We start from the raw sequence: 26,068 nt of genomic DNA, 5'->3' as shown, positions 1-26,068 counted from the left end.
TGAAGATCAGTTTCTTAAGTGAAAATTTCAGATGTGTCCATTTTATAGATACAGAACATGGCCAAAAAAAGAAAAAGAAAATCACCACCTTAATGCCACAAAAAGGAATCCAACTTCTAAAATTCCTATCATTTAAATATTTGAAATGGTTCCAGGGCATGTGTTTGGGACCCTGTATGCATGCCCTCTCTGGAATTCATTTTTCAAGGATCCAGACTGTGCAGAACTGAGATACTGGAATTTATTTATGTTTCCTATTGCCTAGAGATAATTAAGAATGCCACAGTTATTTCCCAAGAACATTATGACCTGGTGAACTCATTAACCTTAATACGATTAAGTGTAAGAACAGGCTGAAGTTCTCTAATAGCTCTAACGGTTCCTAAACAAATGGAATCCCCTAAATTTCCCTAATTTCATGATTCTTAAAAGACCAATGACTAAGTAATTCTACCAGTGGTATACTTTTCTCTGTTATCTATCCTGATCACTCTCCAGGCCTTGCAATGACTAAGATGCACAGCGTACACAGGCTGAGACATACACTGAGAGATCTGTTCATGGTTTTTGCTAAGAGTTGACACATTTAAAAATACAGGGTATGACAATTACTCATAGTTGTGGAGGAAGATGAGAGAAAAGAATCAAGGGGGCTTTTAATGAGGACTTCTCAGTGTGAACATATGTAAAAAAGAACTTTTAGAGATGGGCACTATGATAAACAAAAAGCATCAAGCTAAGCTCTCAAGAAAGCTTATAGGCACAAGATCATGGGGATAATAAACAGTAAAATTTGTAAGTACAATAAACAGCTTATTCATGAAGGACCATTTTGTTCACTATTAATGGAACAGTATACTTGACTCCCCAGAAACATTTTGACTAGACAAAACATGCCAATACATTAGTCAGAAATATAGCTTTATTGTTACAGTATTTCATAATCTAAAAATTTTTTTAAATTCTGGGAACAGAATATTGCAACTTCCACACAAATGACTGACTCTGCAGAATACTGGAAAACAGCAATCTGAACTTTGTGATTAAGAATCTGTAACCTAGTTTGGGAAGAAAGAAGTAATCAACAATTCAAATAAAGATTTCTTCCTTATGAAACAAATAATAATACTAGATCCATTCTTCAGTTTAACCTTGAACATGTTTTCCAAGAAACTTTGGTCATTTCTTTAAAAACAGCAGCTCTAAGGTTTGACTGCTCATGTGCCTGGAGAAAATACTTAAAAAGAAGACCCAAATGGGTCACATGGCTCAGGCCATGGCACATAAGTAGGACATCACTCAGAAAGACCCTGCTCCCATGTTTCAACAGTAAATTTATGTCTAAAATGAAGCACAACATATGTAATGCATTTCCTTGTAAGAGGGTCAGAATTTGCTAGGAACTAAAACATCTTTTAATGTAATAAAATCTTGAAGTCATTTGTCTTGTGTAATGTACAGAGTAGATATGACATTGTGGTATTTTCTGAAGATCACTGGGTACCACTGTCAGAGAGCCGTTATACCCTCTAGGTATATTAAATGAAAACTGAAAATGTAGATTACATTAACTAAAATGGAAAAATCTGGCTATCCCACCTTTAAAAACAAGTTGCTGTCATTGCACACACACATTACAAGACAAGAGCATGCAATACAACAAGTCAATTTTTTAGTATGTAAAAGGCTAAAGTGCATTTGTGGTATAAACATCAATAATAAATAACTTTGGAGGAGGTTAATTCCCCAAATAAATAATAATTATAACATTACAATTTTTACAATATTAGCCTAAACAGCAATATTTACAGCAATGTGTTTTTCCCACCACTGTTTTGTACACCAAATGAATGGTGACCCACATGGGCCAAAAATCAAAATGAAGATTCAAAAATCAACATTTTCACTATGATAGGTTCAAAATATTTGTATAATGATAAGTTACACTTTTCAATTTACTGGCATTTTAAGTAATGGCTTTATTACCTATTTTTAATTCACTGCTTATTGCGATAGCAATCAAAATTCTACTAATGTTAATTAGGTTACAGTTTTAATTTTTTATAGAAAAGAATTCAATTGACATGAACTAGCATATATAGTTTAAAAACCACCCATCACAAACACATACTTTTTCATGAGTATTTAAAAATAAATTATTAATACTTAACATATATTTTATGAGTTTTATATATATATATGTATATGTATATGTATATATTTGTGGACACAATTATTCTTGTTTACAGAAGAATGTCAGCACTTGTAAACTCTGTGGGAGACCTGGTGATATTGCCAAGATTAAAAAATATATATATCATGGAAATTCATTCTTGAAGAAAAGCAGGATGTTCTTAACAGCTGATTCTTTGTGGAAACAAAGGCTATTGGGGGAGGGAGAGGACAATCTCTGATTCTGGATCCCACATGCACTGTTTACTTCAGAAACTGCTTTAGAAAGTAGTATACAATGAACACTTCAGATACCCGGCTGAACAGTAAGAATGTATATTTTATCATGAGAGGACACAGAAGCAGCAGGAGGTGTAAGAGTTAGGCCAGCAAGGAGACAGTCATGCCCTCAGCTAACACAGAGGCTGCTGATGCCGCCAGGTAAGCAGATCTCGGGAAAAGGCATCTGCAGTTTCCAGGATGGCTCACAATGCACCAAACATGCAGTCTGTGCCGGCCTTCCAGTCACCCAGGCCCTGAGCGGGTGACAGGTGCCAACCACAGGGCTTTATGTCCTGCCCAACCACAGCAATAGAAACAGCCAGTGAGACAGAGGCTGGCAGCATGGTCTTAGACTGCAAAATACTCAGCCACAGAAGGGAGCAGAGGTGTGCCAAAATCTGAAAAAACATTCATCCAGGGAAACAAAAACTCTGAAACCAAACCAGGAAACAGTCCGTTGAAATGAGAACTAAAGTCTAACTGAGCAAGTCCCTGAAGCAACCCAAACACTGAAATCTTGATTAACCAGAATACTGAGGGGAACAGGAATCCTTATTTTGGAGGCTTTCAAATTGAAGAGAAGGTTTAAAAAAATCTTTCTATTCCTTAGTGGGCAGTGGGCACAGATGCATTTTTTTCAGTGCCTGACATCTTGTGCAGCCTTAGGTATGAGAATTAGTCACCACTGTACAGACCCCCAGAAGCGGAAATAATTGGAGACTGGGCTTAGTTATTCTAGAAGTTGTAGCTTTGCTTTTCTAAAATTTTGGGGTATTTCAATTTTTTATCCTTTCTGTAATTTGCTTCTTGCTTATAAAAATAGGCCTGTCATAAAATTCTGATTCTCCAAGATTCTAGTTTATTAGATTCTGGTGAATCCAGGTGCTTGTATGGACACCAAATAAATATGGTATGGTTTGTCCTTTTCTTTCCCAATGTGTCTTACTGTGGGGTGTACCCAAAAGGACATTATTGTTGGCCCCTAGAACAACACTCCCCAAAGCCTCGTGATTGTGGCCCTAAGCCACCCACTATTTTAAATGATGTTCACAATCGCTGTTGGCTTTTTTTTGGTCATTTTGGGTCTGATGTTGCCTTTGCGGCTGAGCCCCAGAAGGTCCCCTTTCTTTGGTGGCCTGCAGAGTTCCCTCGGGGACTCGGCCTGCTCGTGCATGGACTTGGCAGGCTGAGCGCTGGCTCTGTCGTCCTTGGCCTTCTTAAGGTGGCTTCTTCCCTTTGGATGAAAATGGGCCTTGAGATCAGGGTGGTTACATACATGATGTGGGTGCCCTCGGCTTCTGCAAATGGTCAGGCAGGAGGAGGGAGATGGGCAGAAAGAAAGATTTCTTTAAAACCTTAAAAGAATAAAAGCTACCCGTGGCATAATCACTCCTACATGCTAGAGCCATGATAATGCTCTCAGTAAAACAAATAATATATATATTGGTGTTTTTCTTCCAAAAATTCCTGGGGCATTCATGAAATGATCTCATGATACTAAATTCCTAGGAATTACTGGTGAATCCAGGTGCTTGTATGGACACCAAATAAATATGGTATGATTTGTCCTTTTCTTTCCCAATGTGTCTTACTGTGGGGTGTACCCAAAAGGACATTATTGTTGGCCCCTAGAACAACATTCCCCAAAGCCTCGTGATTGTGGCCCTGAGCCACCCACTATTTACCAGTCTTAAAACTGAGGCATAGAAAACTCAAGTAACTAGCTAAGATAATATATACAGCTGGTCTATGGCGAAGATGGAACCAGACCTTTATCTCTTGACTCTTTAAGTGACTACCAGGGGACTCAGACAAATCCGTAGTACTATAGCTATTACAGAGTATATAATTCAGAGTATAAATTATATATATCTAATATAGTACACATACTACATTACTATAGAGCTATTATGATTACCTTATAACTCAATGAGAAAGTTATACTATATAATACTATCAAAATACTCCTCTAGTACTATCATACTGACATATACTAATAGGCTGTTAGCCTAGTTGAAAGTCATATTCACAATTTGCAAAATTAGGTACACAAGCAGGTCAATTTTCACCTGAAACTTTCAAATTATTTATATCATAGATACTATATAACATGCAACCAGAAAACATATATTATGCAAACATTATCAAATGGCCGAAGTATAGAAAGATATACATACAGGCATTTGGGTTTCCTATTTGAGGAGATATCTGTAAGCTGAGGGAAAACAAGAAAAAAAATTACTTCGTTTGAAGGTTGGATTGGTTTTAAAAATCTTTCTTGCTTATATATCTAAGACATTGTACTCCTATAAGGGAGCCAGTAACTACTGATCACAGCAGTGAACAAGACTGTCTCGTGCTCAGCCTCTGCGCCTCCCTGTTCTCTGATTTCCAAGAAGACAGTATCAGTAGATCTCAAAATTCTCAAGAAACGTCAAAGAGCTCCCCAGTAGAGCAACATTTAAAGAAACATGTTTTTTAAAAACTGGAATGATGTTCCATTATTTCTTGATTGATTCAGGCTGTATTTTCAGCTAATTTACTACAGCTGTGGCTGCTAACAGTGTATCAACTAAGGGGAAAATTGGCCTAAGATGTTTATTGCCTAAAATACATCATTTCTAAAGTGAAAGCATATGAAGACCAACTCCACAACTGTCCCTGAGGCCATCTATCATTGAGATTATTTCCCACTCCCAATAAAATATCTGCAGGCACTTTGTGGCTGGGCCCAGAATATCATTTATAGAACAAATTGATAATTATCACTTTGTGATCCAGATGTTACTATCCACTTCACAGTCAAACTCAGAGTAGTCCCAACCTTCCTCATGTAGACGTCACAAAAAGAAGTGGTGTCCATCAGTGGGCAGACCGACAGAAGTGGATGACAAAAAAAATATGGAGAAAGGGCCATCTTGGTGTTGGGGCCCAGTGTGGCCAAGACACATCTCCCTACTACACTCAAATACTCCAAGAAACCAAACTCAGCATAACAAAATCACGTCCCTGGTTCTTCTGCCTGCAGCTTGAGCTTTAGTCAGGAGCAAATTAGAAAGTTTTCTTTTATTTTTGAGAGTCATGTCTCCAAGAAGGCAAGATGGAGTTCTCAGCTTCTGCTTTTCAACAACCCAGAGTCAGCATTATCACTGACCCTGTTCACACTGGCTGGGTTTGGTATGGATTAGTAAATGCAAACAGAAAAAGGCACCTTTCTTGTATGAAGGCTGGGAGGTTCTGCAATATACAAGGAAGGTAAGACAGATGGCTCAGCAAATACCAGGCTGCAGCTCCTGGGAACCCAGAAGGAATCAACATCTTCTTGCTGCAGCCCCAGTCCTGCCAATAGGGTTTCTCAACTGGGCTCTTTGAATGGACTTCAGTGCATGTCTAAACTATAAAAAACTTACAGGGTTTTCTTCCTTTAATCTTTCTTACTTTTTAAATTACTACTAAAGCATAAAAGAAGTTTTCACTTTATTGTATGTATGTATATAAGCATATAGTTTGATGATTTGCTACATATGTATACATAATACCCTTTGGAATTTTATGCAAAATTAAGTGTGTGTTATGTACACACACACACACACACACACACACACACACACACAGACACCTTCTCTGCCTGGGGAAAAAGGCAACAGTGTTATCAAATGCTTAAAGGAGGCTCTGACTTCCAAAATGTTTTAAGAACAAAAATCTTAGTGCCTAAGAAAAGTCATAATGGACTCTGCTGGGACCTCAATAAATGACAATAATTTATTGTGCCTTACAGAAAGGTAAATGCATAAATAAAGATGGGTAAAGATAAGCCACAAACCTCACATATTCACATATATACAGGTATGATTAATTGTGCATGGTGTATGTCACACACTGAGTAAAATATGATCATAATACAACCACAGTTAACCCTCAAAATCACCCTATGAGGTAAGCATTACAGATATGGAACTAAGGCAGAAAAGTTGAGTAGCTTGTTTGAAGCCTTAATGTTTTACCAGTGTTGGGGCTGGGCTTCAAACCCCAAATTAGCCTGGCAATCCTTCACTCTGCACTGCTTCCCTAAAAAGTACGCGTTTGTGTATAAAAGCATAAGGGTAAGGGAGTGTGTACATAAAAAGTTAAGTGGATTCCATGGCTGGATCAGAATTTTTTCCAGGGATCCTACAGATTGTAAGGTTTGGGGTGGAGGTGGGGCCTGTTATCAAAATGCCAACAGAATTTCACATGTTCTCCTTCCTGTGAACACCAGAGGCCACTGTTGCTTCTGGCCCCTACAGTCTCAGGCAGATGGAGATGCTCTTCTCCCTTATTCGTCTATCTACACCCTAGTCCTACAACCCAGTCAGTCTTCTTTTTGTTTAGGGAGAGGAGCATATAACGATGGGGATCAAGAGAATCCCTGACTGAGGTTCCAGGTTGGAAAAATATAAATAATCCTGCACCAAGAGCCAATCTAAGTACTTCTAAAGCACAAACATGGTGTTTCAGGTAATAGATTTGGGGAAAGTGGGCACCCTACACGCAGCCCTTTAAATTCCCGTGTAAACAGTAGCACTGTATGTTCAACTGTTCCAGCCCAGACCTTTGATTCCTCTCTTTCCCTTACCTGCTAAGTCTAATCCTCCATCAAGGCCAACTGGTTTTATCAATTCTACTTCCAGAATAGATCCTATACCCATCATTTGTCTCCACCTCTGCTCTGAGTTGCCCTCCCTTCTCACCTGCCAAACCATAATAGCCTTCCAACCCACGTCTCATTCTTGCACGCCTCCAGTCTATTCTCCACAGAGTAGCCAGAGTGATTCTGCTAAAACACAGATTGCCTCCTGCTTAACACCTTCTGATGGCTTCCCTGCCTGCTCTGGAATAGATGCAGACTCCTTATATGACTGTAGCTCCAGGGGAAGGGTGTTCTTGGCCCTGGGTGAATCCCTCATGAAACTGGTGAAATGAAATAAGTAAAAAAAAAAGGGTAGGTTGGGAGAAAACATTTTTTATTGCTTACAGCTTGCTTGAATTTGTTGGCTAGGCCTGGCCCATCTGCCTCCTCTGGCTGCCACTCACGCTCTGCCTCCACAGTGTGCTCTCTACTTCCTGCCTGCCCCTGGGAGGTGGGAAGGAACTCCATTGCCCGGTCCTTGGTGACTGGCAGACGCCAGGCCAATTATATACCGGGAACAGAGGGGAGGACAGATTGGCCATCTTCTACCCACCCCTTGCCTCAGATCAAAGGGAGGCTCTGCAGTGGTAAACACCTATTGATATGTAAATGCACTAAGGGTAAGCAGGAGATTCTGGAAATTGTTCAATTTACTTCACAATGACTTAGAAGCCCTGGCATGATCTGGATCCTTCCTGCCTCTCTGACTTCACAACCCCTACTACTCAAATGTGCCAAGCTTGTTCCCTCCTAAGTCACTTCCAAATTTTCCCAGAGCGGCCTACTTACTACTCAGGTCACAGTACAAGTATTGCACCCTCAGCAAGGCTTTTCCTGACCACGAAAGCTACAGTGGGCATCTGAAACATGTCATCTTACTTTTTCTTTACAGTAGTTATCAGCACTACCCTTGTTGAATTATCCTTGTTGTTTATAGTATCCCCCTTCTCACTGAGCACAGTAACCTCATCTATCTTGTTCACAGCACTTTCTTAAGCACCCAGTAAGTGCTGCATCCCCCATAAGTGTGTATAAAATGAATTTCTGCTAATCCTCTTTTAGTTACCTGCAGGAAATAAACGTAATGCTTAAAATAAGATTATCCAAGCTGTTTCATGACCTTCCATTTGAGCAGTTCTGTGAGTGATTTTGGCAGATGGGCTATCAGGTCACTTTGTGTCTCATTTGACAGCATTTTTCAGAGCATAAAGACAAAATATTTGAGTAAGCATATTACATTTTTAGAAATGATCCAGGTGAAAAAGAACAGGAATGCTCAAAGGAATTAAGGGAAAGGTTAAAGATGCTGAAACATTTCAGAAACAGGACTAAATGTTGAGGGTGAAGAAATTCTCTCTACAGCACAAAGGAATCTTTAAGGCTAGAAGATACCTTAGAAAGGAACAACTTTTACACCAATCTTGAAATTTCACTGCTGTCTGGAGGTGGTAATGAGGACAACAGGAAAGAGGAAAGAGGAAAGACAGATGGAAATGGGGGTGAATGTGACAAAAGGGAGATGAAGAGGACTGACACTGTTTTTGTAGCATAGTCTTAGTGGTGATGGAAAGCCAGGCCTATGCAGCCCCCATCAGGGCTCTGTGACCGCATGCCACAACCCTCTCCTGAGACAGGACAAAATGGGAGGAGAGAGGAAAGGGTTCAGAGTGTCCCTCCAGCCACAGTTAATTATGACTGGACTCTCTCAGTTTCCCTAGGGGGTGACAAGGAATGGAAGAGTAAAGGTTCCTTCTCAGGAGGCCACAGACCCCCACTTGGAAAATAATAAATACGTCACACAGCTGAAACTGCTTTGACAACAGTTACTGAAACCTCGCAGATATAACGATTCCCTTCCTTCCAGTCTACTTTTGCTCCTGACTGGAAGGTTCTGGAGCTTGCATTACTGCACTGCTCTAAGGCTGAATGTGCATTACAGTAAGCAGCACTGTGCTAATTTCTTTGTTTCTTTCCTTCCTCCCTCTTTTTCTGTTGTTTCTCTCCTGACTTCTTTTATCCACCTACCTTTCATTTCTTTTATTATTTAATCATGTTTCTTTTTAATCTTAGCTAGAATGCTCAAACTAAACTTTTCAATAAAAAATGGCACCTTTATTGACATTTGGTTAGCATAAATGCTACCCATTTTTCTTTTCCATATATATATAGTCCATTTGGGGGAAAGTAAAATAAATAATCTTATAGGAAGGAGGTAAGCATAAATAAAGTTGAATAGATAATGAAATGTTAAAAATAAACCACTCCGGGTTTCAAAAATCCTTTCTTTGACTTTGTTTATACCATTAAGGAAACTGTTTGGAGTGCAAATATGACCACGAGCCTCCCTCTCCTACAGCACGGTTATCTGTACCTCCCCCTACCCTCCAAAGACAAGGAATCTTGATCAAGGCACTATGAGAGTGTGGACCTTCATCCATATCCAGGGTTCTCATCTGAGCTCTGGGATTTCTAAAGTCCCTGAAACGATATATAAAATTACACACAAAAATCTATATATAACTATCACTTGTGAAATTTTCTAAGTCTTTTTGAAAATCTACTTAAAGAACATTTCACCTATAGAGACTATCAAATAGTGTTTTCCTTCCTATTAAGGAAAAAAAAAGGTATGTGGCTAATTCTTGCTCCACTGAGAAGGGCCAAAGCTTTCCTAAGATTCTCTTGAAGAGCTCCAAAATAGGATAATATCTCCCAATCTACTGGAACACCAAGGTTGGGACAGATGATTTCTTCAGATACCTCAAACCCTGCTATTCTATAAATATAAAAATATGTCTCCCTATTCAGCTTGGCGTGGTGTGGCAGGGTGCAAGAACAGAGACTGTGCACCCAGGTTTTTGCTTTCTTCCAGGTGGCTTGAGTCACCGGTGTACTTTCATAACACAGGCATGATCAGTGTAGTGCTTCCAATTATCCACAAAGTTCCTGCAAGTCACTTCCCAGCCCCTCTTTCCTCTGTCCTTGACCCAATCTCACGATACCCAAGCGCTCATACTTGATGGCTGGACCTGTGTGACTTACCACATGCTCACTTATGTCTCGGCAGAGGCTGGTGGCCTGCTGGCGTTGGTAGTATTCTAGCTGCTTTTCGGCCAGTTCTACCCGTTGCAACAGATTCTCAATAAAGTCTTGGAGCCGAGCTTTCCCCTGAACCTCCTTCTCAGCTGCTGCTTCCAGGAAATGGTTGAATGTAACAACTTCTCTGCAAGGCAAAAATGTCAGAACACAAAACGGAGAAATGAGACAGGGATTCATTCAACACATATTTATTAAGTGCCTACTATGCAATACGTCAACAGCAATGATGAGGCAAAATTTTATTTTAGTGATTACATTTAGAGGTTACATGTTAGTAGAGGGAAAAAGTCACCATAAAACATAAATAAATATCTGTCAGATGGTGCTAAGTGCTAAGGAGAAAACTGAAACTGGGTACAAGGGTATAGAGAGTGACAGAGTGAGTAATACTTTAGAAAGCAAACTCAGGGACGATCTTTTCATGGCGTAACATTTGCACAGACAACTGAAGGAAGGGAGGCACAGGACAGGCAGATAACCTGGAAAGAGCTAGCTGGGCTTGGTGGGAACGTTCATGTGGGTCTGAGGTACAGCAAGGAGGCCTGCGTGGCTGGAGCAGAGTGGGAGAAGGGGAAGACAGTGGGAGCAGAGAGCTGGGTAGGGCCTAACAGTCACTGCGAAGATTCCAGGTTTTATTATAAATGAGGTAGGAAACCACTGGATGCTTTTGAGGAAGTTCTGACTTGTATTTTTAAAGTCCCGCTGTTGGGGGAGAAAAGACTACAGGTAGGGAAGGTATGGAAACAAGAGGCCATGCTGAGCACCGAAGTGTGTAAAATAAGTCACCTTGTTCAATAGTATAGTTTTGAGCTAAGAATAAAACAATCCAAGAAATGCTATCTCGAGGCAGATCCAAGGTCTGCAGGAAAAGCTAACCTAGGACATAGGACAGGCAATGTGCAGGTTGCCCTTCCCTAAAAAGTTATGCAAATCAGCTCAAACAACACTCCTTTATCCACAAAATTCACTGTGGTTTATAAATCCTGAATAATTTTAATGACTTTATTACTATTTTATATCTTCTTTTTATTTCTAATACAAGTATATGAAAATAACACTTTCCTGGTTTATAACTAAGCTCTTTATAAATATTCAAAACACATTAAAAACATAAAGAAGAAAATATCACCTGAAACCCCATTATCCTGAGACCAACAACATTAACATTTTGGTAACCATCCTGGTAAGCATCTCTACAAATACATGCACATGCACACATGCATGCACACACACCCCCACACACACATACACAGACAGGGGTTCCTGGCCTTTTTCTAAAGCCAACCACGAGATCATCAGCACTAATAGGAGTGTATTATCACAAATCTCTTCATCTGAATTGCCTCACTTTGTAAGAAATTATGACAATCCTTTAAATCATCCCCACTGTATGCCCTGCCACACCCACAGGTGCTAATGAATTTCGTGATGTTACTACCTATTGGATATAGTCACCTCTTCTATGTGTCTTCAAAATCTCTCTTCAACCTTCATTTTTCTGGCCATGTCCAACTTCTGCAGAACCAAGATTCTAAAGACTCTGATCAGTGTTCCTCCAGCCTCTTTCACTTTAGATTAATGAACCCTGTTTATTTCAATCTAGCCTCATGCAGTTTTAGACAGTCCATTAAATTCATTGCCTGCTCTAAACCTTCTCAGCTTCCACTTGAGCTCTATTTTCCAACAAGCTCCAGAATTTCTTGAAAGTAGAAGTTCAGGGAAGTCTGCCCCAGCAAGTCACAGCCTTGTAGGTTTTTGCAAAGCAGCTGATAGTGGCTTCCTTTATTCTGTACAATGGGTCAGTGAGCCACTTTTGCAATTAGTCATGACTTTTCTCTCACAAATATATCACGTCACATTTGGCCATAGTGAAACAAACACTTCTGACACTTCTTACAAAGTCAAATGTCTCTGCAAAACTTTGGGAATTATATATTTATAGAAATAGAAAAGAGACTAGTTCTAACGATGACTTACTCAAAGAACTGCTTGTTATACAACCCCCCTTTTTTCCAGTTTCCTACCCAGGATCAAACATAAACCCTACCCCCATAATAATTCCATTAGCTTTCAGTAGCTAAGAAATACGTAAGAGGAAGAAGTGTCCTTTAGGAAAGCTTTTGTTTAATCATCAAACTTCAGGTTTATTTCCAGATGTTTCCATTTGAGCCCTGAATAAAAGTGCACTTTCCAAGCTGTTCAGGCCACAGACACAGCCAATTTTCAAGCGCTACCGTCATTCAGCTTTGATCTGCCTCCTAAGTCACAAACTTTAACTAGCAGCAAAATGGTGAAAGGTCCATCCAGGAGCTACATCCAGGCCTTTCATGATTCCAAGTTATGGTTGAGATCCTTTGCATGCAGTATCTTCACAGCTCATAAATACCACTAAAAACACAGCCCAGGAAATGGCTACTGTTTCCTCTTTCCAACATTGAGGCTTCAATTCATTCAGAGTCAAAAGCACTGAAGAGACTTCCTGGGTGATAATTAGAATAACTGAATCATGAAACAGTCTCCCAATTATACTTACAGGGAAAACAACCAAAACCCACAATTCTCTCCTTCACCAAAAACAAAAACAGGGAAAAAAGAGCCAGTGTATTTCTTTCAATTAATTTTGGCTTATAATATTTACTATATTATCTCATTACAGAACTATTTCACAATATAGGAAATATGAAAATTGACCTATTGGAAAAATCTAACTGAGCAGGGGCTGAATGAGCTTTTTGTTCTCTGCTCAAAACCCATTACTCAATACAATACATGACACATAATAAATAATCAATAAATATTTTCTGTAACTAATGTTTAAAAAGGACAAGAAACAAAAAATGACTTGTAATCCAACCTCCCTGCAGTAACTACTGTCAACATCCTGTTACATTTTTTCCAGTCTTTTTTTCTCTGTGTGTATTTACTGTTCTTGGGCTCTCAGCCTGTACAGTTTAGAATATGAAAGAGCAACATTTGACAGCTTAATCCCACAGGATTAACATCACAAAAGCAAGAGAACAAATCTGAATGCAATACAGTTTATGATTGTGTCTGCACTTTTAAATCACGTAATAGTTTGCTACTGGTTCTATATAAAACATTTACAAATTAACATTAATATTCCCAACTAATGGAGTGTTATGTCACTTCATAGAAGACTAGCATCCTTTTCTAATTTCCTCCTCATGCAATTATCTGGTGCCCTGAAGCTGAGAAGTTAATACCCTTTGTATTTTTCAACCGATCTGGCGCCAATGCTAACCTAATTTTGGTTTATGGATGTTCCACATCAACTAAAAAAAAAAAAAAAACAGTTAAAACAAGCCTGATGATTTAATTTTAAAAGAGAAGTTACACAAGACAAAGACTAGAGAAGTTCCTCATACTGAGATTATGTTTGGGTATCTGTATTAGATGAAAACAGTAACAAAACCCAATGACTAATTGTGATAGCATGTGTGGACAACTTAAGATCCTTCTTTCACATCCTGTTCAGTCTGGATTAACAATATCCAGAAACACCTCTCATTTCCCCAAGGAATCTTGGGAATTTCCTGAATGGAAAAGAAAGAAGTTTAGCCACATTGCATTTATAACCTCTTGAATAATTAGACTCCAAACAGTAAACTATCTGTTCACAGTGCAAGACAGACCAATGGATTTCAGTGTAGGGGAGAATGAAATATTCATTGATATGATTCAGATTCCATGTCATGATTAACCTTTAAGAAACTACCCATTGTCAAGTTTTGGCATAGTACCAAAGCAGAAGAGCCACTATTCTATGGAAAGGCATTACAGTACCTCTCCATTTTTCCTGTTACATATCCACGAAGGATTGGATTTCCTTCACCTACTTCAACCAACACAACAAATCCGTAACAGATTAAATGCAGAACTACCAAGCTCTGGCTACCTTTCATTAAGTCTCATATTAAAATTATTTGTAAAACTTATAACCAATGTCATTCAATCTTCACTAGATGATTTTTGGGAAGTTAGTTACTTTTCATAGAAATATGTTATCTATGTTAACAAATAGTAGATTTCTTATTGCTATTTTAAGCAAATTAATAAATTTTTTTAAAATTTCTAATACATAAATATTAATAGAGAAAAGCCACATGAACAAAAGCTTCGTGAGGTCCTCAGATTCTTTAAGGAGTGTAAAGGAAAGTGAGGCCAAAATGCTTGCGAGCTGTTGCCATACTGTGGACCAGAGTGATCCTGAACCTCAGAACTCTGGGGAGCATAGACATCCTGGGCTAGAACACTAGTCAGATGCAGCCACAATCCGTGGCTTATCCCATTATTCAGTCACTCAACATTTACTGAATGCTAGCAGGTAGTGGGGTTAGTGTGTGGGCATTCATGAACGTTGGCTGTTCTCAGGGAGCTTACTGACTAACCCAGGAATCAGCCAACTTCTCCTGCAAAGGGCCAGGGAGAGTAAGTATTGAGGTTCTGCAGGCCATATGATTCTCTGCTGCAAATACTCAACTGTGCCTACAGCAAGAGCCACAGAAGCTATATATCAACAAAACTTTATCTAGGGGCATTGAAATTTGAATTTCATATCATTTCCATATGTCATGAATTATTTTTTTTTCACTTTTTTCAACCATTAAGAAATTCTTGGCTACAGGCTCCACAAAACAGGCAGCAGGCTGGATCTGGATTGTGGGGCACTTGACCTCTTATGTAGGGGTAGAAGCAGACATTAAAAGAAACAAATACTGAAAGACATAATTACAAACTTGAGTGGAATGTGGCTAAGGAAAAAATAATAATATGATGCTATCAGACAGAGGAGCAAGGACTTGTGGGGTTTTATTTTAGTTCTCAATCCTGTGACTCAGAACACAGTGTGAAAGCTGGGAGGCCAGATGAGAAGATAAAGACAGTCCTGAGTGAAATTCAACCAGGATGTGGGTTCAGACCAGCTTTAGGGAAATTAACTAACTGAATCTAGGCCACTTTCAGCCCCATCTCTGACTTCTTAGTTATTATTTTTTTAAAAAGTTAAATATGATGGAATGTAAGGGTTTAAGCTTCAGTGGAAAATTTGCTTATTTAAAGCAATATTTGATACTAAATGAAAAAAAAAACAGTATAGTGTAAGAAACTGGCCTGAAGTTCATTATTATGCAGATTGATTTGAAGACCTAGAAATCTGTCAGTATCCTGAAATTCAGAAACAGAGGGGGGCGACATGAAAAAAAAACCCTTTCAGTGCAATCAAAGCTTTATTTAGAAAAAATTTTTATTCACTCCCACACTCAATCATTTACAGGGTGGCCAAAGGGTCTGAAACACTGATAGTATTTCATTTTTTACAGATTGAACCCCCTCAATCACTTCTGCAGTGGGTTAAAGACAGGTTAATTCAGAAAAATCAAAGACGTACTATCATGTGAACCACACACTCTAGAAAAAGTAGGCAGAGGGAAGAGGAAAATGCACATTAGTGCACCATGGTGTATTTTACATGGGCATTGAACCACACACTGTGAACAAGGGGTCAGCACACCGATCCTATCACATATTGTGGTCTCCTACCAACAGGCCATCCATTATATCTATTTCCCTAAGTGTCTAGCTTTCATAGCCATCCTGCAGCCATACAATCCCCTCAGGCCTCATCGGTGCACATCACCTTCATCTCTCCTCCAGCATCAGTGACCTCTCTTCATTCAGCCTCCAAGCCAGATTCTTACTTATGCACATGCTGGTCCTCTACCAGGGGCCCTCCCTCCAGCCCCCCTCGAAATGATCCCTCTAACCTCAGGTCTCTGCTGCTAGGAAGCTTTCCCCAACAGTCTGCTTAGCTGTGGGTTACGTGTCCTGCTGTATTGTCCCACCAGAGCCTTGCACCCTACCACAGCGCACACTGCAGAGGACTAGTCATGCCATTTACCCCAGCCCTCTGCAAAATCATGGAGTTCAGGGACCTTGCCTGCTCTTTCACTGTGCTACCCCCAGCATCAAACATGAGCACAGTACACAATAGGGACTCAAAAAATTTCTGCTGAATGCATAAAATGTGCAACTACATTTCTACCTGAAAATCTTTAACTGACAAAAGATGTGTTTCTTTTTATCTTTTGCCAGACAAGCAATAGGGCATGAAACCAATAAGTACAGGAGTGTGGGTGAGATCCAAAACTGATACCTCTCTTCTCTTCTATTCTTAAACAGCACTTTACCATCAGTTTCTCCTCCCAAAGGCAAAGCTCTACCAAGTTATTTAAATTTCATTTTACATTACTGATTTATGAACCTCTTCAGAGGTATGTGAAATGGTAAAAATACCTCTAGCTAAAAATAGTCTAGCTATTGATCACAGAGCACCTCAGACAGACCATAATGTCAGCCACGAGGCAAATCCTGAAGCTGGAGTCAACCACACTGAGCACCGGGAGCCTGGCTGCAAACATGGGGCTGGGCTCGGTTCCCGGGTACCCCACGGGGTGGGATCTACACCTGCTGCATGTCTGGGCCCGTGTCATATCTCTACTCTTGTCAGCCCTTTGCCTCATTGTTCCTTTTGGCTCCTTTCAATAAACCAAAAACCATCTAGTTTCTCATTATGAACTTTAAAAATAACTCTATGATGAAAAGTAAAATTATTCTTATTGGTTCTAAGTAGATCAATACTACATTCTAAGTCTCTCAGTCCAGAGTGAGAAAGAGGGGTGGACAGACATGAGAAAGAGAAAAACAGAATATTTTCTTGAGTCTCCAAATTTTACCACATCATCCCTAAGAAGGCATGTTTGGCATTTGGAATTTCCTAAATTGGTCTGCATGGAATACAGCCTGGAAAGAGAAGACCGTATTTATACAAATCAATTAAAATGTGAAGCGAGCAGACCCTCCTGTCCTATTGAACTCTACATCTAATATGTTTTTTCTGGGCCTGCTTTCTGGCTATGGATCAGTCAAGAGATCAAGTTGTCTACTGAGGGCATTAGCTGATCAAAAACGGAAATGCCATAATTAAGAGAGTTTAGTTGTGCAAAGCAGGTTACCAAGTCAAACTTACTTTTTAAAAGCTAGGATTCCACAGCCAGGTTTGGGCAGAAACCTAAATGGACATTACCAGGCTCAGGTTATCCTTTTATGCCTCTTTTATGATACCCCTAATAATCTGTTTAAATGCTGTTCTACCTTCTGGTCTAGTCCAGCCATGAAAGGAGGAACTGGACTCATTTGGTTCACCACTGTATGACCACCAGGACCCAGAACAGTACCTGGCACTTGGCAGGCACTCAATAGATTTATAGTCTGGCTGACTCCGGGCTGGGAACAGGGCAAATGATGAAGGAAGAAGGGAAAGATTATACCTATCATAGCTTACAAGGGAGTAGGATGGAAATTGGCGGTGGAATTACAGAGGCCTCTCAGTGCAGTCAAAGGCTGGTGGTGACACATGCGCCACCCTGACTGGGCGTGGACATGGACATCCAGAGAGTCAGGTTAAAGCCCTCCCTGGAAGTTCAAAGCCCCGGGCTACTATTCCAGAAGCTTAATATCATAATCACTCTTATGACGCCACTATTTCTTTATTTCCCAACACCTTTGATGCCAGCTGACATTTTCTTTAATCTCATCAGAAAAATAAATGATGTCACCATTGCAGACTTCTCAAAATAGCAAAGAAGCAAGCCCATTCCAAAATGGGCCGGATTCAATATTACATAAGTCTTGACGCTCTGGGCAAATATCGTATTTTCCGAAATCTGGCTGAGAGACAGTGAATTAATAGAAAAAGCACTCAGCAGAGAGACAGGAATTTGGGTTTCAGTTTCAGCTCTGATACTAAATTTCTGTCTTTGGGCAAGTCATGCCACTGCTCTGGATGTAATTTTCTGCATTTCTATAAAATGAAGGTTTTATCCCAAAGGAGGCAGAGCACCTTCCAGTTCTAAACCTGCACGATTACCTCAGGGGCTACCTCTGATAGCTTCCCCCTGCAGTCCCTTCAGTGTCACTCTCCTTTGGCCAACGATGCAAATCCTGCCTTTCTTCCTTACTCTGTCAGTGTGGCATCTCCATATATAAAAATCTGTTCTCTGCCATTTTATCAGCTTGAAACCATGGCTTGTAGTGGCTTGAATATGGCATGTTCACAAGTGTGTTTACCCTTCCTATGTAGAGTGTAAGCTCTTTAGGGAACAATAACAAGAACTGTATGTTCCCTGCACACACCTAGCACAATGCTGGGTACATTAAACACACTTAATCAACCTGGTAAGTGTACAGGTAAAGTTGGGGTTACTGTTGTTACACCAATGTTCTCCAAACCCAGGGGACCAAATCCAAACCCAGGCAGTGAGTCAGCTACTAGTTGAGTCCATCCATTCTTAAGGGATACCTTACTCCAGGTTGGCTGGGCCTGATTCATCTGATTACAGGCAGTGCTCCCCTACAGCTCTGAATGCTTTTGAATAAGTAAATACCTGTCTCAATAGTACTTTTAAAGTTGCAGAGACTTTGTGAAGATGATGAGTAACTTCTTTCTCAGATTTGCACTCCAGAAACATATGGATACCTCTACAGAGGTTCAGTGATATTCACCAGCACAAAAGTACAAAATGTTGCCTCTGTCATAGAACATACATATGACTTCTACAATTCCAGATGATTCACCTATAGATGGCCTCAGGACAGGATCAGTCCTTGAAGTCTTTTAATTCCATTTGAAAGAAAGGATTTTAAAGTTGAAGGAAAAATCCATACTCCAGGGAGCCTCATATGAACATTAAATACTAGGTTTTGCATCTGAATCTCCCATCTATACCTCAAAGGTTCCCCAGAACTCAGGTCAATTTCAGATAGGGCTGTGCCCACCTTTCTCTCACACTGGGCCTTGAGTGCTCATCTGGAAGGGTTTAGCAGGGGAGCATCATTCCTGGTTTGTTCCCTGGCCCAACAGGTGTTCCCATGTTAGAAAGGTCACCTCTCTGGTGGAAGGCACTGCTCTCTGAGGGACGGTGAGGAGGGAAGGGGCACGGCCTGGCCACGCAGATCTGGTTGAATTAACCTGGTTTCAGTGGCTGCAGATGGGCAGCTGGCTCCCCATGTCCCCACGTGGGGGTGGGGTGCAGAGGCTGGACACTGCACACACTGAGGGCGAGGATCACAGTCACTCTTTCAGACCAAGAGCTCCAGTGTCCTTCCAAGAAACAAGACTCTTTCAGTCCTATTTTATGTGCAGAAAGAGTGATTATTTGAGGCTTGAATACAGAAACTTGATGGGACAGGCCAAATGAAGGCTTTATAAAAATGAAGCCTTGAAAAAAAATGAAGCTTTGTTTATTTTCTGTTTCAAAGTATACGGCAATTGTACTGTATTTTCATTTAAAGTGTTTTTTTTTAAATATCATTGCCTTTTTTCTGTTTTCTACTGGTCCCAAAATGACATACTAAAAATCAATTCATAATTTACCTTCAGATATATCTACAAAACCATAAACAAAGATACATGTGCAAAATATATAAAACCCACAAGACTATGAAGAAAGATATATGCATATATGTATATAAGGGTGTAAACTGAGGCACTATTTTTAGTAATAGAAAAATAGAACAAAGCCATGTATTTATCAATAGCAAACTGATCAAATCAGCCATGATGTATCCACACCACAAAACCATGCAACAGCCAAAAGAAATGGCGTAATCCTGTATTTAATGCAAGAAAAGGTGTCTACAACACACTACGTTAAAACGAAAACTAACTCCACACACCACTGACAGAATAGAATGGTGCCATGATTCCATCTGGGAAAACACAGTAATTGTATATGTGTGTATAAAGTACACATGACTGTATGTACATGGAAAAGGTCTGGAAGGACAGTCACAGAACCACAGCTCTCTTGGGAAGGTGCGGTGGGGTATAGTTGGAGAGGAGGGGTGGCTTTTAACACATAACAATTCTACCCTGTTAAATAGGTTTGTTTGTTTTTACAAGTACATACTCATTTTTCAAATGATCCATAGGTGATGGTACTGGATTAACTGTAACACATTTTCATTACTGATCTCTGCATGATCCACTTTTATGTAAGTTTACCAGTTATTTTTAATAATAACGCACTGTGGAACCCACCACGCAAGATGAAGTTAGATCCTTGACAATAACCTAGACCTAACACATAATCCTCCCTGCCGTCCTATTGTCCTCCGATACTCCAGGCAACCACCACAACAAACTCATTATTACTTGTGTAGTTAATAAATAAAATATAACAAATACATAAATGCAAACAATTAGCTTGGTTGCCCTTTAAGTTCGCTGCTTAGGATCACATGGAAATACCACAAATTTACTTATAGGATTTTCTCTGTACACAGGGCAAGCCCATCTGCCATTTGCCCAGTGGTGCAGCATTAGGCACCTTTGTAGCAGTACTGGGTCAAGGCACTAACCTCCCGCCTGGAAACATCAGAAGCCAGGAGAGAAACATTTTTCATTACAGCTCATTTCCCGAAGAGCCAAGTAATCAGTGGCTAATTCAAATCCATCCGCACATGTAATTAAAAAAAAAATGTCCAGCTGGGCAGAGCAAGCTTTCCCTCGAGGTAGAATGAAAGCATACAGTGAATGGCAAGCGATGATCTCTTTAACACATAGGGCTTCTCACCCTCTTACCAAATGGAGGAAGCTTTAACTACTACATTTTAAGGGACAATACAAGATAAAAGAGTGCTAGGGGGCCAAAAAAGTATGAAATTAAGTCAATCTCTATCAAAGAACTCAAATTATTTGGAAACCTTCCTTCTAAAGAAGATGGCTTAATCTATCACTTTTTCTGACTTTTGATTCTATGAACTCTGAACTGCCATTTAAAATTAAACCCAGCATTCTGTGTTTAGGAGATGCACTGCATTATGTGCACTTTTCCAGTTCGAGCTGAGTCTATTTACTGATAAGGAAATGCTTTTTCAAGTATGAAGATATTTAATGTAATAACTTCTCTGATCACCTATAACTTGAGAAAACCAGTGCTGACTCTTAGCAAGCAGGCATGACTCATGCTAGGATCACACATCATTTTACGGAAAGGAAATTCTCAAATTTAAATCACAGAAATTCAGCAGTATCAGAAAGTTTCCTCTGGGCTTCCTAATGTCTGCTTCTTCCAAATAAAAACTATAATTGAGTGAATTATCAGCTGTCAAGATTTAATTAATATGGGCAAATAATTCAAAATGACAAAGCAGCCAAAATTATTTGTGATTAGACCGTATCTTCATACTCAAATAAGACAGTATCTCATGTTCTTGACTTTATTTCATTGAGACTGTCAAGAAGGAATGGCTCCCCCACATGCCCTCTGTGCTTTCCCGTTCAACTGCCCCAGCTCACCAGTTGGTTCTGGAAGTGGACCCCACCACAGATACACTGGGCTACTTCTCTCTCTAAAAACATTCTATGTAGCTGCCCCGGTGAGAAAAAATTAGATAATTTTGACTTTCACATTGCTGGGCTGCAGACCATACCCAGAGAGGGTCAGTAATATTAAAAACCTTGGGCCTCCAACGTTCTACTGTATCAACAAGGAATGCGGCCAAGATACCTGCAAGAAATAAAATACCAAACCTTGCTTAACATTTGCTTGTAACCTGGTAGGGAGGCACCAATGGGATTAGCATCCTGTTTCCACCACTTACTCTTCTTTCCTGAGAAGCTCCTCCTCAGACTCTGTCAGGCGCTGCCTCAGCGAGGCAATCATCTCCACAGCCACGTCCACCTGTCTATTCAGGGCCCGCTCTCGTCTCTGAACTTCCTGCTTTTTCTGAGTCAGCTGCACAAAGGCTGCCCGAACTTCCAACAGTTCAGCAGTTTTCTGGGCCAACTCTTTGGTGAGTTTATCAATTCTCTTCTCAATGGTCCTGTCCACAGCCTCCACCATCCGATTGAATTTTTCTCTGACATGTGCCTCAAAAGAAGCTTTAGTGTCTGAGGTGGGAAGTCCAGGACTTGACCGCAGCCCATCCAGGGACTCTGTACGTAGGTCCACTGCCGTGTAGGTCTGCACATACGACACGGGCCTCTCTGCCACCACCTCGAATGGCTTCCTGTCCTTGGAGTGTTCGTGCGAAATGCTGTACAAGTTAACATAGCTCGGTTTCTGCTTGACCACGTTGCCACTGCTCTGCAATTTTCCCTGTTTCAGGGGTTCTGAGGACGTGACTAGGTCTGTGTCTTTGAGGGATGGAAAGAGGCTGCATTTTGTCAAGAGGGTTCTTTCCTGGTAGCTGTGACTGAATTCCAGATGGGCCCTCAACGACGACAGGCTTCTAAATCTGGTATGGTCTCCACACCTCGGGCAGCGGAACGGCAGGCACACAGCAACATTCTCAAAGGACTCCTGCCAGGGGTATCGGCTTTCCTCAAAAGCCTTCTGTTGCATTACTCTTAAAGTCCTGGGCAGGGAAAAATAAAACAGGTAGTTTACATGTCTGTTTAAAAAATGTTACTGAAATAATTGTTGCTACTTATCTCCATGGGGGCAGAGGCTTTTTGGTTTCAGATGAGTTTTGCATATAATGTCTTCTAATAAAATTAAAACCTACAATCCATGGGCCAAATCCAGTCACATCTACTCATTTCCATATTGTCTATTGCTGCTTTTGCACCAAATGGTAGAGGGGAGTAGTTGAGACAGACTCTATCGCCTGCAAAGCCAAAATACCTACTACTTGGACTTTACAGAAAGTTTGCCAACCCCTGCCCAGGATATAAAAGGTAGGTAACATTCCCTTTTCTCCAGATGAGAAAATTGGAGCAAGGAAGTAAAGTAATCCAAGGCTAGATGGAAGGTGGAAGATTCAGAACTAGAATTCAAGCTCCTACCCTCCTGAATTTAGTACATTAATTGAAAAGCTGTGCCCTATTTTACTGATATAATCCTGATAATCATGAATCCAAAAATTGAGGAAAACTCAACACAAATTGTCAAAATAGGTCCTGAGGGAGCAAGTTCAGTGATCTTTCCTCAAATATGGGAAAGGCATTACTCAAGTTAGGTGGGGTGGCGTTAAGCATGTAATTGTCTGGAAATTTTTCACCCTGCGATTTTGCCTTTAATTTTGTCCAATTATTGCTGTGATGACTAAAATGAAAGTGTTATCATAGAAATAATAGCCCCCATATTCCAGATTTACTGAAATGTGGGAACTCAATGTGTCAGGTGTCACTTGACCCAAGTGGGGCCATGGTCATGGCCAAGACTTTATTAAAAGATAGTGTCCTGGATGGATTTATCTTGTCTCTCACCATTTTAACACGACAACCCCTAGAGATGCCAGTGTTTGAACCAGGTAGGCATCAGCATAACTCTGTTAATAATAGCAAGTTCTTATTCCTTGTAAGAATTTATTATCTTAACCTTAGCAACAGATGACTGCTAGCAACCCTATTCTGCAAGAGGGACATATCTATCCCCTCCAGGACCCGTTTCTACTTAAATGTACCAAACATTGGGCCCCCAAAAAAGGGAGCTGAACTAAGGGTCTGGGGTGAGAAGTGTTCTATTGGGCCCTCAACCTCCTCCAAAAGAGTGGTGCAAATGGTCCCCAGACAGTGAGACAAAGCTTCCAGGTTTATAAGCCCCAAGGCCCCCAAAGAGGGAAACCTCTTCCGGTGCTACATGGCTGTTTAACGACCGGTTTTGTGGGAAGAGGACGTAAACCCTGGCCAGAAGGGCTGACGAGGGCTGAAGGAAGGGGTGGTCAGGACTCCAGGGGGACAGGGGCTGTGGGAAGGGGCAGTGGGGACTCCAGGGGACAGGCTGGGGGAAGTCAGGACTCCAGGGGACAGGGGCTGGGGGAAGGGGAAGTCAGGACTCCAGGGGACAGGGGCTGGGGGAAGTCAGGACTCCAGGGGTCAGGGACTGGGGGAAGTCAGGACTCCAGGGGACAGAGGCTGGGGGAAGTCAGGACTCCAGGGGACAGGGGCTGGGGGAAGGGGCAGTGGGGACTCCAGGGGACAGGCTGGGGGAAGTCAGGACTCCAGGGGACAGGGGCTGTGGGAAGGGGCAGTGGGGACTCCAGGGGGGAAGGAGCTGGGGGAAGGGGCAGTCAGGACTCCAGGGGACAGGGGCTGGGGGAAGGGGCAGTCAGGACTCCAGAGGGGAAGGAGCTGGGGGAAGTCAGGACTCCAGGGGGGAAGGAGCTGGGGGAAGGGGCATTCAGGGCTCCAGGGGACTGGGGCTGGGGGTAGCATCCCTGCGTGGGGGACGTGGGTAATCACGCGCTTCGTGAGTGCGCAAGCTTTCAGGGCCCGGCGGAAACCCCAGTCCACCAGCCTGGCGGAAACGCCCTGATTCCCCGAACGGGGCAGGGCAGGCGGGCAGCGACCCCGCCTCAGGGGTCCCGGCTCAGGCCGCCCCGCTCCGCCGCGCCCGCCCCCGGTGTCAAGGCGGAGGCGTGCGAGCACGAGTTCCTGGAGTTGCGGCCGAGAAGCCCAAGCCCCCGCCGTGGTGAGGGGCCGGGGTCCGCGCCCCCGCCCGGCTGGCTCCGCCGTGCCCCCACTGCCCGCCGGGCCGCAGGTGCCCAGGCGCCGCTTACCCGACTTGTTGCTGCGGTGCGGCTGCTACCGCGGCCGGTGCTGCGGCGGGAGCGAAGCGGTTTTCAGCAGCGCCGTAAATCAGGCTGAGCCGGGATCGCTCCCACCCCCCGCGCACCGCCGCGCCGGGACCCGCGGCTTCCAGGGCGGAGCGCGGCGCCGGCCGGCGCGGGCGGCGCGTGTGGCTGCCGGAGACCCCGTTTGCCGGGAGCGAACCACCCGGGGGTCCTGGGGCGCCGCGCCTCCCCCAGCGGTGGAGCGGGATCCGGCTCAGGATCCCACTGACATCACCCGGAGAACTGCCGGGATCGCTCTCGGGGGAGGGATGGGGGGAAGCCTGCCAGCCTCGGAGTGGTTGCGCTTTCTGCAGGCCCTGGCAAGCTTTTTCGCACTTTACAGTTATTGGGGAGCGAGAGGGTGTGTATGAGGATAAAGCATGACATGGCAGGAAGGTCCGGGCATTTATGTTAGGAACTTTTCATCCTAAGTAGAGGCCAAGAATGTCCCCAAATAACTAAACTGGAGAGTCTACTCTAGCCTTCCTAGTCGAGTATCTTGGTGCTAAGGTAACCCGTAAAACTGTGAAGTAAAAGGGTTCTGTATAAATAAAGTACCAAGATCCCACAGCCACACTCCCATCTCTGGGGGCACCCCGCCTTCCCCTACAAAAGCAAAGAATCATATCCTAAAGAGAGGTTTCTTCCTTTCTGAAGGACCCTGATGGCTCAGCTTAAAACGAACAAACAAACAAAAACTTGTTTGGGGGCAAAAAAAACTAATCTAACTTGAAATATGAAACCAGGGTAAAAGTTACTCTTGAATTTTCATTTCAAAAGGAGAGCTTCTGTTCATCTGTACACAGTTATTTAAATGCATCTTCTTGACTCCTCAGGGTGTCTGTTCTCAGAGCTTACTGTTACTCATTACAACATTGATTTTATTTTCATTGTAAATATCTCAATAATTGGCTTGTGTTTTTATTTACTTATTATTTATTTTGGGCAAATTTATCATCAGCTCGATGCTATTAGGAGCCCAGGCTCAGACTTGATTCAAATCCTGGCTCTAGGACCTCCACCAAGTTACAGGACTTCTCTGTGCTTTGGGTTCCTCATCTATGAAATGGAGATAATCAGGACTCACCTCTTAATGTGCTGGTCAAGTCAAATGAGATGATGAGGGTAAAGAACACTCCATGCCCCTGACATACACTGGTAAAATCAGGTATCCGTCTTTATTTCAGTTATTATTATTAATACGATTAC

At 41.8% G+C, this 26,068-nt stretch overlaps 1 protein-coding gene across 1 annotated transcript; it reads right to left on the bottom strand.

Annotated features, from left to right (window-relative positions):
* Positions 1-908: 908 nt before the first annotated feature.
* ZNF365 (zinc finger protein 365) lies at positions 909-25,111 on the bottom strand. The gene is made up of 5 exons (XM_036895088.2): positions 24,806-25,111; positions 21,905-22,660; positions 10,166-10,346; positions 4,632-4,669; positions 909-3,752 (listed from the first exon to the last, which is right to left on the bottom strand). The coding sequence occupies exons 2-5, from the start codon at positions 22,645-22,647 to the stop codon at positions 3,491-3,493; spliced, it is 1,224 nt and encodes a 407-aa protein (XP_036750983.1). The 5' UTR covers positions 22,648-22,660; positions 24,806-25,111; the 3' UTR covers positions 909-3,490.
* Between the last annotated feature and the right edge of the window lie 957 nt (positions 25,112-26,068).

This window comes from Manis pentadactyla, chromosome 8 (genome assembly GCF_030020395.1).
Source record: "Manis pentadactyla isolate mManPen7 chromosome 8, mManPen7.hap1, whole genome shotgun sequence".
Taxonomy (NCBI): Eukaryota; Metazoa; Chordata; class Mammalia; order Pholidota; family Manidae; genus Manis; species Manis pentadactyla.
This window is presented reverse-complemented; position numbering and strand designations above follow the sequence as displayed.